We start from the raw sequence: 14,376 nt of genomic DNA, 5'->3' as shown, positions 1-14,376 counted from the left end.
ACCAAAATAGCATCATTTACATCAAAATGCATGTTAGAATTGGCCTCCTGGTTTCCAACGATTGCACAGATAACTTCGGGCTCGAATGCGGGTCGTAGTACGTTATACGAAGGTACAGTCAGCAGCAGAAGTAAGTGAATGGTGCTGACTGTACGATATTCGAATAGAAGAGACGTCAAGCTCACAAACAGGCCCTCTCACTCTCTAAGGTTTCTTTACCAAAAAAATGTTTTGACCAGAAAAGATTGATAAAGCTAAACTCAAAATATAACTTCTTTTTAACTTCCTCTTTCGTTATAAAAAATAAAAATGTCGCCTTGGCCACCCCTGCTGCAAAAGTGTATTGATTGCCACTTTTTATTAAAACCGAGGTAGTTTTGACCATGTATACCTACTATTACTAGGTACCTAAAGTCCGTCAACCAAATCTTGTCAGTAGTAAAAGGCGGCAAATTTGAAAAATCGCGGGTTAGCAACACTGTGTTCAAATAATTCCAAAACGCGTGTCATCTGTGTTTTATCTGTGGAATGTGGATCGTGAACGACAGCCGTCACCTTATTTGTTTTCATTTGGTTTTCATTCTGAATCGTTTCTGTTTCAAGAGATATTTCTGCTGTCACCATTAAATACCAATACATTAAATAAGAATAAGCAAAGCTAAGGGGCCTACAATGTACAATCATGCTCGTTGATGGTAAACATTACTAAAAATTGAGGTTATGACAAGTACATACTGGAAGAACTCTTTCGAACTTTTAAGATTATGTTCAGTTTTTTTGTTTTAGGGTTAAAAGGCATAAATAAAATTAAAACGTATGCCTAAATCTATCCAACAAGACCATAAATTGTGTCCTGGAAACCGTCCATAGGCCCACATGTCTAATATTTTCAGCAATCAGTTGTGACTATTTACAAAGGTAAACCTTTTAAACAGTATTAAGAGCCTTGATTATATCGCCGTTCTTTCGCAATATCTACCTAATCCATACATGTTTGTTGCAGGATTAAATCTTGCCCAATATAAGGCGTTCGTAGTAGGTAGTATCTTTTCAGACAATACTTACCTATGGCGGTTTATGTACGTGTACAACGCAACCAAGTCGAAAAGTGACCCTTATCTTATTTACCTTTAAATTAAATAAACACCCAAATATCAGTTGTTTTATTTTTAATATGTATATTGTACAATATATACCAATCAAAAAAATTACACAGGTATGTCATATTCATCCAGAACAGTACACTAATTTACATTAACAAGTGGCATATTATATTGTAAATAACAAATATATGCACTATCTAATTATCTGCATTTTGATATGATTTTATTTTAGTAAACTTAGAAGACATAGATAGGGAACAAAGAGAATATAAGCAGTTGTTTTTGATATCTTCAAATTTGTTCATCATTTTGATTAACATTGTTTTAACATCGCTTTTAAATTGTCCGTCCATGTTTCAATTTTTTTCAATAAACCGCGAGTGACAATTTGAATTGACGTACGCAGGGCGCGCTCAGCGGAAAAAAAAATCTGTTGGTTCGATGTACATTGCTGCTTTTCTTAGCGCAATACTGCTCTTTGAGTGTTGCCCTACTTTAGTTTGCTTTACATTGCTACTGACAAGATTTGGTTGACGGACTATATATAAAGCCTGACCAGGAATATATGATCACGCGCCATGTTGCGGAATTTCACTGGAACTATTTCATACTATACTGTACTGTCACCATAATTCTACATGACAATGTTCATAACATAGTCAGGCTTTACCTATAGTTATGTATATTTCTACCTACTTAAAATATACTTAACATACATAGACTGCTAAAAACATAATCAAAAATTCAAAACCCTGTTTTTGGCTCCGTCGTAGCAGAATAACATGCATATTTTAAACAGACTGACAAATCCATTACCTTTTACAAGTAAAGTGTAAAATGAACATGAAAATAAATAAAAAAGACAAAAAAGTACACCGTTCCGCTCCGACGTCACCTGTCATTTACTGTCACCGAGAACAGTCTTGCCAACTGTCAGTAACACTAGTTTTCCCCTATTTTGCAAATGAACCTTATTCGGTAGCCAATAAGGTTTAATTTCTAATAAAAGAAAGCTGTTTGAAATTGTAGCTCGGTACTGGCTGGATATATTTTTATTGACAGGTGCGATGACGGTGAAGGGTAATGGAGGCTGTATGAAATATTATACAGTTTTGGGTGAGTTTCATGCAATTGGGATTTGGAAATAAATAGGGTCACTGTGCTAGTTTTCGTCCACTTGACGATATTTTAATATAAACCTACATTGCTGCCCAAAGGACTTACTGCAATCCTTAATGTTTAAACAATAATTTTCTATTTAGATTTAGATGGTCAAGCAAATCTTGTCAGTAGAAAAAGGCGCGAAATTCAAATTTTCTATGGGACGATATCCCTTCGCGCCTACATTTTTCAAATTTGCCGCCTTTTTCTACTGACTTTATCTATACATAAAAATTATATTTCGCAAGTACAAATTAAAAATACCTACCTCCTAAGTATACCTGTACCTAAGTACCTGAGTACCTAAGTATTATTTGCTAATCCGTCAAATGGACGAAAACTAGAGCAATGACTAACATTTTCATGTAAAATGTGGCCAAGACGAGACCGTATGGCTCGAACTGTCAAAAAATTATCAGATCTCACGTAGAGCCAAGCTTCTAACTCTACACGCCCTAACTCTACAAGCCCTAACTCTACAAGCCCTAACTTCACAAACTCTAGTCTACACTGTAAAGGAGGTAGGTACCTACCTTCAGCATGAACTCGCAACTAGATGACAACATAAGGTAAATGAATATGAATGAATGAATCACAAGGTTGCCGACTAAAACAAACCTGAATACCCCAGTTATGAATTCCATAACTATTTAAACTGCATTATATAAGGGGCCATAACAATAAGCCATCATATTTTCGTAATTAGACACTTCGCCTGGCCTGAATTTCTCGTCAAAATAACCTTTGCCTTACTATCCAATATAAATTGATCTAGACATTTTAGAAAACTATTCGAAATGAGGGATCAGCTTATATTGGTTAAGGCTTATGCTAACTTAGCAATGGAAATAGCGGCTGCTAGCAACAGATGTGTCTAGCGAAGGGATAAATTTGAATTCACCTGCCATTCAAAACACGACTTTAAACTACGCTATTTAAGTCTAAAATCAATTGACATCTTTCACGATTTTAGTACACGATAAAAACAAGCTAATATCGACGCTTCGCAGCGAAGCTACGTTCGAAATTCGAATGGTCTTGATAGTTGGATGCAGAGATTCGACAAACGATTTTGAATTCTAAGTAGACAAGGTTGGATTTTGATTGGAGCACGTTAAGTCGCTAGATATGAGTGTCTCTTTATGGAGGTTATTAGAACTTGGAATATTATAAAAGCTTACTGAATGCAGTCAATTTGAGCGCTTTAATTGAACCAGTATACGTGAGGTTTAACCCCCGACGCAAAAAGGGGGTGTTATATGTTTGACGCCAATGCTTGTTTGTCTGTGGCATCGTAGCTCTCTAACGGATGGAGCGATTTCGATGCGGTTTTTTGACGAGATAGCGCGACTACGCGATTAAGTGTGTTAAAATCGTGAAAGTTTAAATCAGTGAGATAGTGCGTTTTCTTGCGGTAGTTCTGAGCTATGTTTCATATAAATCGATCCAGCAGTTTGAAGAGTACCAGCTCTTTTCCAAAATGATGTTAAAATAAAATAGATTTTTTAGTTGTGTTTACCAGTTTTTGTTTTGAATCTAGAGGTAAGTTATATTGGTTAGAGAAACCTGGATTCTCGAGTACTAGGTAAGAAACTGGAATATAGTCGGGTCGCATTGAATCAGTTATTTACGGAGTATCTTTTGTCCGTCGCCCGTTGGATTTTAAAAAGTAAACACGGCTTTGTCGCTTGTGTAACCTGAATAGCCGAAACTTTAAAGGGTTTTAGTAGAATTTTCTTTTTTTTAATGATGTAGGAGGCAAACGAGCAGACTAATCGCCTGATGGTAGGTAAGCGATTACCGTTGCCCATGGACACCCGAAACACCAACGGGGTTATATGTGCGTTGCCGGCATTTAAGATGACGCTATTTTCTTGAAGGTCAGTTTATATGACACAGGTAAAATTCTAAATTGTAGTATTTTTGAAGTGAAAACTTCTTTAGCGGCGCTGTGCACTTGATGGCGAAAAAATTTTAAACTCGTTAACAGGTGTCACGTGACCGTAAGACGGACACGTGACCTGATCGAAAAACTATTACTTAAATGCTGTGATTTAAATGCCATCTAGTGAGTTTCGCTCTAACTGGTATTAATATAACTCGAGTACTAACAGTGATGTGCTTTAACTAAAACTAGTGCCCACGCCAATTACTGGGATTATTTGCCAAGCGGACCCCAGGCTCCCATGAGCCGTGGCAAAAATGCCGGGACAACGCGAGGAAGAAGACTAACAGTGATGTGCGTAGGGGTTTCAAGTAATGCGACGAAATAACGCTAGATGGCGTTAACCTCAATTATACATAGTGCAGACATTTTGCAATAGTGATTGAGTTTTCTCTTCTGCCGGCACTCCCTGAGTGCAATCCGTTGTTTTTAGGGTTCCGTAGCCAAATGGCAAAAAACGGAACCCTTATAGATTCGTCATGTCTGTCTGTCTGTCCGTCTGTCAGTCTGTCTGTCCGTCCGTATGTCACAGCCACTTTTCTCCGAAACTATAAGAACTATACTGTTGAAACTTGGTAAGTAGATGTATTCTGTGAACCGCATTAAGATTTTCATACAAAAATAGAAAAAAAACAATAAATGTTTGGGGTTCCCCATACTTCGAACTGAAACTCAAAAAATTTTTTTTCATCAAACCCATACGTGTGGGGTATCTATGGATAGGTCTTCAAAAATGATATTGAGGTTTCTAATATCATTTTTTTCTAAACTGAATAGTTTGCGCGAGAGACACTTCCAAAGTGGTAAAATGTGTGTCCCCCCCCCTGTAACTTCTAAAATAAGAGAATGATAAAACTAAAAAAAATATATGATGTACATTACCATGTAAACTTCCACCGAAAATTGGTTTGAACGAGATCTAGTAAGTAGTTTTTTTTTTATACGTCATAAATCGCCTAAATACGGAACCCTTCATGGGCGAGTCCGACTCGCACTTGGCCCGTAGCCAAATGGCAAAAAACGGAACCCTTATAAATTCGTCATGTCTGTCTGTCTGTCCGTCTGTCTGTCCGTCCGTATGTCACAGCCACTTTTCTCCGAAACTATAAGAACTATACTGTTGAAACTTGGTAAGTAGATGTATTCTGTGAACCGCATTAAGATTTTCATACAAAAATAGAAAAAAAACAATAAATTTTTGGGGTTCCCCATACTTCGAACTGAAACTCAAAAAAAATTTTTTCATCAAACCCATACGTGTGGGGTATCTATGGATAGGTCTTCAAAAATGATATTGAGGTTTCTAATATCATTTTTTTCTAAACTGAATAGTTTGCGCGAGAGACACTTCCAAAGTGGTAAAATGTGTGTCCCCCCCCCTGTAACTTCTAAAATAAGAGAATGATAAAACTAAAAAAAATATATGATGTACATTACCATGTAAACTTCCACCGAAAATTGGTTTGAACGAGATCTAGTAAGTAGTTTTTTTTTATACGTCATAAATCGCCTAAATACGGAACCCTTCATGGGCGAGTCCGACTCGCACTTGGCCGCTTTTTTAGCTATTAATTTGGTTACATTACTGCTGCAGCGTTTATGCAGTTGATGTCATGGTAAATGTTTTTTATTCAGTTTTTGGAAATTATTCTAAATGGCGGAGCCATACATTTATTCAGTTTTTACGAGGTCTAGCTAAGAGAGTAACTAGATTGTACGTAGTTACCTTGTAAATTCGTGTTTCACGCTTGCCTAATTCCCTAACTAAAGCAAATAACATATTACAGTCCGTATTAGCAAAGTAAACATATCATACATATTCCATGACATATCATATGCCAACGCAATGTAAATAAACCACGAGACTTGAACAAGTAACTTGCATGCAAGTTATGTCATATAACTTTGGCCGAGTAATTGAATTGTATACAGGTTGCAAATAGAAGTCCGATTCATATTTGTGCTGCGTTTAGACCCGACGTATTTTTTTTTCTAAATAAATATAAGTAGATTATTTATAAATTGGGTGATTTTGAGGTCGGGATCCTTGATTTCAAAAATGTGTTAGATACTAAGCAAACTTCCCCATAGAACTTACAACAAAATCACGAAGAAATCTAACCCAAAGAGGGCCCAAAGTAGACGAAACGTATGGGCCGAGTAATATAATATATTTTACAGTACATATGAGGCTACTTTTCCGCACTAGTGCGTAAAATAGCACTTTTCGTGCGTATGTCGAAACTTTAAAGTGCCATATGTACTGTAAAACGTTGTTCGATACACGTGCGAATAGGTAATTCGCAACTCGTGTCGATTTAAAACACTCCCTTCGGTTGTGTTTTAATTTATCGCCACTCGTTTCGAATTTCCTCTTTTTTGCACTTGTATCGAAAATAACTATTTCCTGATTTACTTATTGAACCCATTAGGTTACAGAGGTTCCCCAAACAAGTACCACTAGCCTCGACAGTACCTACTCGCACCAGTGATTCCAAACGCAGCACAATACTAGACATGTTTGAACAAGTCAAGTCGAGGACGTAGCCATTTTGAGGGCCCTTCCATTGCAGTAATGAGATGCATATGCAAGTCTAACCTTTACAAAGTAAACTGCAATATGGTAAAAAGGTCACGTTACGCTACGTTAATGAAATTTTGCAAGAACGTAGTTAGGTGACTAGTTTATATAAGTAAGATTTTATTTAAGTTCGAATATGAGGAGTTTGAGCCTAGAAACTGAGAAGTAATACGCTTAAATTACATAACTTTTTAGCGCGTTGTAGAAACTCTTACAAAATATCAGCGCCATCTATTGGCTTACCTCGAAAAATTCCTTAGCAGCGGAAAGCGTCGACACAGCTACCCCCACTAACTGAGCACATATTCAGATATAATGTACTTACAGTACAACACTCAGTATTACACTCATAACTTCAATGGTTTCTTATTTTTCTTCAACAAGAAAATAATTAAAGTGCGTTTTAGAAATTTCTTATAGCGCCATCTATTGACTCACCTCGAACACTTCCCTAGTGGCAGAGAACGGCAACACAGCCACTCCGACCAGTAGATCGGCGACGGCCAACGACACGATGAACAAGTTGGTGACACTGCGCAGCTTCGATGAGCACAGGACAGCGGCGATCACCAGACAGTTGCCTGAAACAATACAATACAAATATTTAATTTAGTTAATTTTTGACATTTAACATACACATATCAGTGAAAGAATAAGGATTAAAGTCAAATGGCGTTCTAACAGTTTTAATTTTCTGACAAAAGATGGCAGTAAATGTACTGTGGCTACATAATTTAGCATGACAGTAACACTCTAAGATAGGTATACTCTATTCTCTTAGCTTTAAACGCAATTAATCCACTTAAACACACTTTAAAAATTCTACGTGCCATTTAACATAAGGAAAATACCCCCAGTCCTAAAGAATTTAGAATTCACAATTCACACAAAATCAAGTCGAATCGGAGAAAATAAAACTGAGAAAGAAAATAATTTATCCCGAAGGCGAGAGACTATTATAAAATTTTCTGCGCGTATAAATTCATTATGCAGGGAATTGGGAAATATTGTCGCCAATCCGCTTTCTAGGAATAGGGAGGGAAAAACAGTTAGTGAAGAAAATAAGGATGAACTGTTAGCTTTAAAAAAAATTACCTACTATTTTTTACAATTCAGATTCAGATTATTATTTCATTTCACAGTGGTCCACCCTTGCTAAGCGAATGAATTTAGGATATGACGTAGATAATACGTTACATAGTACATATTTAAAAGAAATAGTGTATGTGCCAAGACTGGAAGTCATTATACAGGTTGTTACACATTTAGCTTTAATTATTTCCATTAATGGCCTTTAGTTCCAATAATATTTAAGCAAAATTGGGGATTCGTCCATCTCATAGATTTGAAGGAAAAAATTATATAGCTTTGGGGTTTATCGGGTATTGTGGACCCCCAGGGGGTCAGAGGGGGTTGAAATATTGTGCAGAGTATTATCCTCTTAAAAGGCATCGTTTGGTTATAGTTTCAAATCAAACGCTCTAGGGGCAATTTTTCAAAGGCTATCCTGCTTCAACCTTTATCACATTTTCTCCACCACAACCAGGCCCCTATTTCACTACGGTGACAGGTCGACATCACTGTTACTGACGTCACAGACCTCCATAGACTACGGTAACCGCTTACCGTCGGACGGGCGGTGTGCTTGTTTGCCACCACCATATTAATTAAAAAAAACTCCATTATATCGCCAATAAATAAGTACTTACTTATTTTGCGAAGCTAATGACAATTGTCACAAGAAACACGACAATTGTCACGAAATTCCGACACAGAACTCATTTTCTGTCAAGATTCTATTAAATCGTGTGACAATTGTCATCATCATCATCATAAACTTCGAAAGAGTTTACCTGTTTTTTTCCGATATAATAAATTTTTTTTTAAATCTGTAATACAATGATGGTGGCAAACAGGAATACGGCCCGCCCGATGGTAAGCGGTAACCGTAGCCCATGGATGCCTGTGACGTCAGCAACAGTGACATTTGTCGAATTGTCGCACCTGTCGCCGTGGTTGAAATAGGGGCCAGTAACCCACTCTATAATAAATCACAAATTGCGGATGTGAATTTTCCGGCATCCCTAGTAGAAAGAGGGTGGATTTCCGCGCTGACGCGTGGCGGGATGCCAGCCTAACTGACAGGCCAACGGTGATGAGGCTTAAGGGCTTATAATATTTCACAGTTAAATATACATCTATTCAGAATAACAAATTAGCAGGAAACTCAAGACAGTAATTTTTCCACGTTTAAATTTATTCTAAGCTTAATAGCGTCGTTTGCAGACGTTTCTGCTTGTTATAAATTAAAATTAGGAAATATCACTAAAATGTCGCTCGCGAACGCTGTTTTGTTTACTGTTGCGTAATATGTATTATGAATAATAAATAGGTACTAAATTCATAGAAAAAAATAATTTAAAGAGAGTAGCGTTCATAAGCAAGTCTTTTGATATGAACTAGCAGTAGATCAATTAAATAAAACATAGTGAGGTTTCGACATACAATAATATCAAAACTATAACAAAATGTTAAAATCAGAATACTTCTCCTGTTAAAACTTATCTTTATCTGTCCGAACTTTTCAATATGTGCTGTCATCATTATTCAAACTCGCGTAAACTTCGATCTGATAAGCTCACGTACACTCGAAACTCGAAGTTCTAAAACGTCATCAATAAAAGGAATTTCCCTACAAATACATATTCTGCATGAACAGAGTTCTTATTCTCATTGCTATTCGGCTCATTTTAAACAAAATAAGTTGATCTCCAGGGGACCTAGCCAAGATGATAATTATTGATAGAAAACGGAATTCCATCCACATATAAAACGACAGAAATTACTGATTGAATAACTTTAAAGTTTAAACTTTTGCATTGTAAAGTGTCATTCTATGGAACTTGCTAACTATGTTGTAAACAAAAGTCACTAGTAAATTGACATTCAGAGACAATTTTAATATGGCGGTTTGTTTACAATAGTTAGCAATAAGTTCCATAAAATGACACTTTAAAAGAAGATATTATTTATATTATTTCGATCCAGCCGAAAATCACTTGATGAAGTAGGTACTTGATCTGGGAACCTAGCCGAGATGTCAATCGGATAGTCACGCCATTTAGGTTTCTAACTAAATTGGATGTTCTATAGCGTATGTATGGAACAACCAATTTAGCTAGGACCCCAAATGGCGTTACAATCCCGTGTGTACGTACATCGACAAACGCCAAATGAAAATAAAAATGATTGGGATGACAGATGCTACAAAAAGTAACGGAACACGTACTGGGGGGCTACCGCGAAAACCGCGAGAATCTTTATCTTTTACTCCAATAAAAGCGTAATTAGAGTGACAGAGACAGATGCCCGCAACTTGCGAACTTCGATTTTCGCGGTTATAACCCTGTATACAGTAGTCCTATCACATGATTGGCGCGACAGTATCTCGCGGCGAGATAAACCCATCTTTTTCTAACAATGTTAATCAAAGAGAGGTACGGGTCTATCTCGCCGCGAGATACTGTCGCGCCAATCATGTGCTAGCCCGGCAGGTTTTCTTGTAAACGAATTTTCGGTAAGTAATCGAAATAACAGCAATATCGCCTCCGCACAAGTTTTTATTGAGTTACGGCAGAAGCGAAGCCACGGAGTTGTTTGAGAATGGTAATTCTTTATGTACCACCTGACTGAGAGGTTGTTAGGCTGACGATCCAATGGAGAAATAATGGAAAAATAATAAATAATACAGATGTTTAATGTTTTGACAAGAGATTAAATAACACCGCAGTAAGGATCTATAATAATAAAACTATAATTCCAGGATCTAATAAAAACATTTGAATGAAAACTTAGACAAAAATAAATTTTATTACTACCTAGTTCTATTATTCCATCAAAGAATACTTTGCTAGAGCTTTAGATTAAATTAATAGGCATTCGATATTTATATAGGTAATGCACTCTGTTTGTGTGTATTTCTGCTGTTTATACTTATTTTCTAGTACTTATTTTCATTCCAAATCTCTGATTAACTGACATTTAAATACGTATAATTTATTTTGCTACAACTTGCCCTACGTATTTTAGACTTTCTGATTCCGTGTAACTACAACACAATACAATAGTCACCTCACATTATTGCACACTTCACACAGTTTACAGTACATTTGGCTGGTCTACATAATAAAATGAATGCTGAGTGTAAACGCACCTTTACTTCATTTCACCAAACCGTTCCTCGCAGATGTCGGCCACAGGCGACGTCGAAATATTGAAAAACTTTTGAATAAATAAGAAGTTTCCAAGTTTTGAGTCTGACAAGTGGCGATGTCAGGTGGCGCTGACTGATCTGTGATTTGGGCGTTTCTTTTTTTAAGTTGTCCCCAACACTTTTTTTTTCAAATTTGGGATTTGTTATGTTATTTCTACTCAGAATCACGAGCTCTTTCTATCCTAATAGGAGAAAAAAAGTGTCCCAAAATTTCCATACATTTTTCGATCTTTCCATTCCGTGACCGCCATACAAAGTCTATGAAAAATGGTGACGGAATGGAAATAAAAACAGGACACTTTTTTTCTCCTATTAGGATAGAAAGAGCTCGTGATTCTGAGTAGAAATAACATAAAAAATCCCAAATTTGAAAAAAAAAAGTGTTGGGGACAACTTAAAAAAAACGCCCATTTATTTACATTCGTTTTATTCAAACATCAAATACTTATTCAGCAAATAGGCCACAGGGGCACTTTCACATGACAAATTTTTACAAGCAAAAAAAATAACCAAAATTACAAAAAAAAAACGATTGAAGAAAATAATAGGCCAGTCCGAGTTGTAGTTATTCGATCTGTTTCCAATTGATACTGATCTGCCAATGTCAAAGAAACATTACTTTAATTTTGAAATGATTCAAAACTGCATTCAAAGATTTCTTTGAATTGAATTTGACTTTAAATGCAGTTTTCTTTCTTTACTTAAAAAAATAAAAGAATGTTTGCAAAATGAGCTAACTTAAGGTTTTAAAGCACTTTCCCTTCAGGGCCCATTAATTTTTTCCACACTTTATTACATTTTACAAGCTTTTATTTAACTTGCAATGTACCTATGTGTGTATTTTTGTACCTACGGGTCAAATCTTGCAAGTTAAATTTGACTCACTTCCCGACTTCCAATGAAGCTGAGAATTTGCATGATACACATGTAGTCGGGTGACAATGCAATATTATGGTACCATCGAGCTGATCTGATGATGGAGACAGAAGGTGGCCAAGGTGGAACTCTATGATGAATCAACGCAACCTAATTGTGTTAGGGGTTTTTAGAATTGTCTCGATGAGTATTAGTTGTCTGTCTTAAGAAAAGTACAGTCAGCGATAAAAGCTAGTACCAAAAATGAAATTTTTGTCAAAAATTTATTACATTTTATATTATTATAAATCTACTAACCTTAGTTATAAATAAAACATAAAATATATGTAAGTACCTAACTAACAAAATACTGTGGATCCTGGTAATCTCAATAAAGAACTTTATTATTAAGTATTTGTATCTCCTTGGATTGCACGGGCCTATTATCCCGGTCTTTTGATAGGCTTGCGTGGGGATATAAATTCAACACGTAGAGTCCGTTTGGAGAGCTTGATGTTATAATTATTACCTATTGAACTTACGGACCACCAAGTATCGGATTATAATTGGATTTTCTTTCCTAGAGACGAAACTGCTTATTTTCCTAGAAATGTTTTTAACCTGATCCAATAGCTCTTGAATAATGTATCAGATGTTTAAACCAGCAGAGTCTTAAGGCTTTGAAGTCAAACATCTAGAGTATTACTGAAGCTTACAGAACTTTCAACTCATGATAACCAATTGAGTAGTACAACGTTACAGAGAAAAAACATTATATTATTTAAATCACTAACCGTCACTGATACCGCACAGTAATTTTTGTAGTGATCGGACAATGAAAAGAAATTAACGAGTTAATTAAAGGTAATTTTTAGGGCTCCGTTCAAATACAGAAACAGTTGGAGAAATATCATATTTAAGAGAGAAAAAATGATATAACGGACCTCAATATTGAGGAATACAACGCAAGGAAGAGGAGAAGTCATATTGGCTAGAGGCAATTGCTCTGTTCGCAGTAGCAATAGCAACAACCCTAGTCTCCAATTACGTTAAGCGAAACAACTTTAGACATAAGTATCTCTCTGAGAAAGTACTTGACTATATATTAAGTTAGGTAACTGTTTTAGTGATGTTTATAAAGTAAATAAATAATATCTGAGTGACCGAGCTTCGCTCGGAAAACATATAAAAACTCGAAAGTGCGCGTTTTCCCAGAGATAAGACCTAGCTAGATCAATTTCTCGCCCCCGAAAACCCCCATATAGTAAATTTCATCGAAATCGTTAGAGCCGTGACCCCGAAATATATAAATAAATAAATAAATAAATAAATAAACAAGAATTGTTCGTTTAAAGGTATAAGATAGGGTATTGTCGTCAGGGTTTCTTGTTTAAAAACGGTTTTCTTTTATTTGATATTATTTTTAAACTACACGTTTTGGACTGGTTTTACACGACAATGGTACAAAGTTAACAAAAAAATATTTTGACTTAAGTTGTTATTAAGTATTACATATAGTGGGTTGGTTATGTGATTAGTAGGATGATAGTTTTTTCGATTAAATGGCCGGTAGGCCTAGCACATGATTGGTGCGACAGTATCTCGCCGCGAGATATAGACTACCCGTATTTTTCTAAGTGTAAGGCCTGAAGGCTCGAAGCGGAGCGTTCGGCGGGGCGTGCAGCGTGGCGTCGAGCTCCCAAGGGATTTGAGCAGCGTGCACTAAGGCCGCTCCTATACGCTTGCATTTGTTTAACATGCACGCCCCGCTCCCCGCCCCGCTGCACGCCCAACTCAAGCGTCCACTCAGGCCTTACACTAACACTTAAGCCTGAGTGGACGCTGCACACATCACTTGTGAGCCCGACGCCACGCTGCACGCCCCGCCGAACGCTCCGCTCCGAGCGTCCACTCAGGCCTTACACTAACTGTATTAATTAAAGGGGGACGGGTATCTAGCCGCGACATACTGTCACGCGAATCATGTGCTAGCCAGGCTGGTTGGGAGTCGTACCTGCAATGACGAGCACGTCGATGAGCGCGAGCACGGCAAGAGAGACGAGGCTGGCAGGCTCGTCCCAGCGCACGTCTTCCAGCAGCGCCGCGCATGCTGTCTCGTTCAGCGAGCGCATAGCGCATGGTCAGCGCAAGGGGGGGTGTGTCAGGTCGCCATTGGTTCTGAGGATAAAGAAATTTTATGATATTTTATAAGGCCTAAAGTAAACGTACTAGTGCTCGACCTGCTAATGCCCAATAGATGACACCCTGCTGTCACCTCTATTGACAATGACTTAAGTTTCAAGATGACATGTACCGCGTCGAGCACCAGTACATGTATCTCTATATTTTTTGTATATTTACCTAAAGACATCGTAAAGATACTCAATAAAAAAACGTTTTTTTGACGAAATAGTCCCACAGTGACGATGTGACGAGCATAGTTACGATGTTGAAATAT

At 37.0% G+C, this 14,376-nt stretch overlaps 1 protein-coding gene across 1 annotated transcript in view; it reads right to left on the bottom strand.

Annotated features, from left to right (window-relative positions):
* LOC134657458 (octopamine receptor Oamb) overlaps positions 1 to 14,106 on the bottom strand; it is a 65,950-nt gene extending 51,844 nt beyond the window's left edge. Inside the window, exons 1-2 of the mRNA XM_063513019.1 lie at positions 13,933 to 14,106; positions 7,229 to 7,371 (exon numbers count right to left, since the gene is read on the bottom strand). Coding sequence (XP_063369089.1) covers positions 7,229 to 7,371; positions 13,933 to 14,050 — 261 coding nt within the window. The 5' untranslated portion in view covers positions 14,051 to 14,106. The remainder of the gene's footprint in view (positions 1 to 7,228; positions 7,372 to 13,932) is intronic.
* Between the last annotated feature and the right edge of the window lie 270 nt (positions 14,107 to 14,376).

The sequence above is a fragment of the Cydia amplana genome, chromosome 20 (assembly GCF_948474715.1).
Source record: "Cydia amplana chromosome 20, ilCydAmpl1.1, whole genome shotgun sequence".
NCBI classification, from domain to species: domain Eukaryota; kingdom Metazoa; phylum Arthropoda; class Insecta; order Lepidoptera; family Tortricidae; genus Cydia; species Cydia amplana.
Note: the sequence above shows the minus strand (reverse complement) of the source record. Positions and strands in the feature narration are given on the sequence as shown.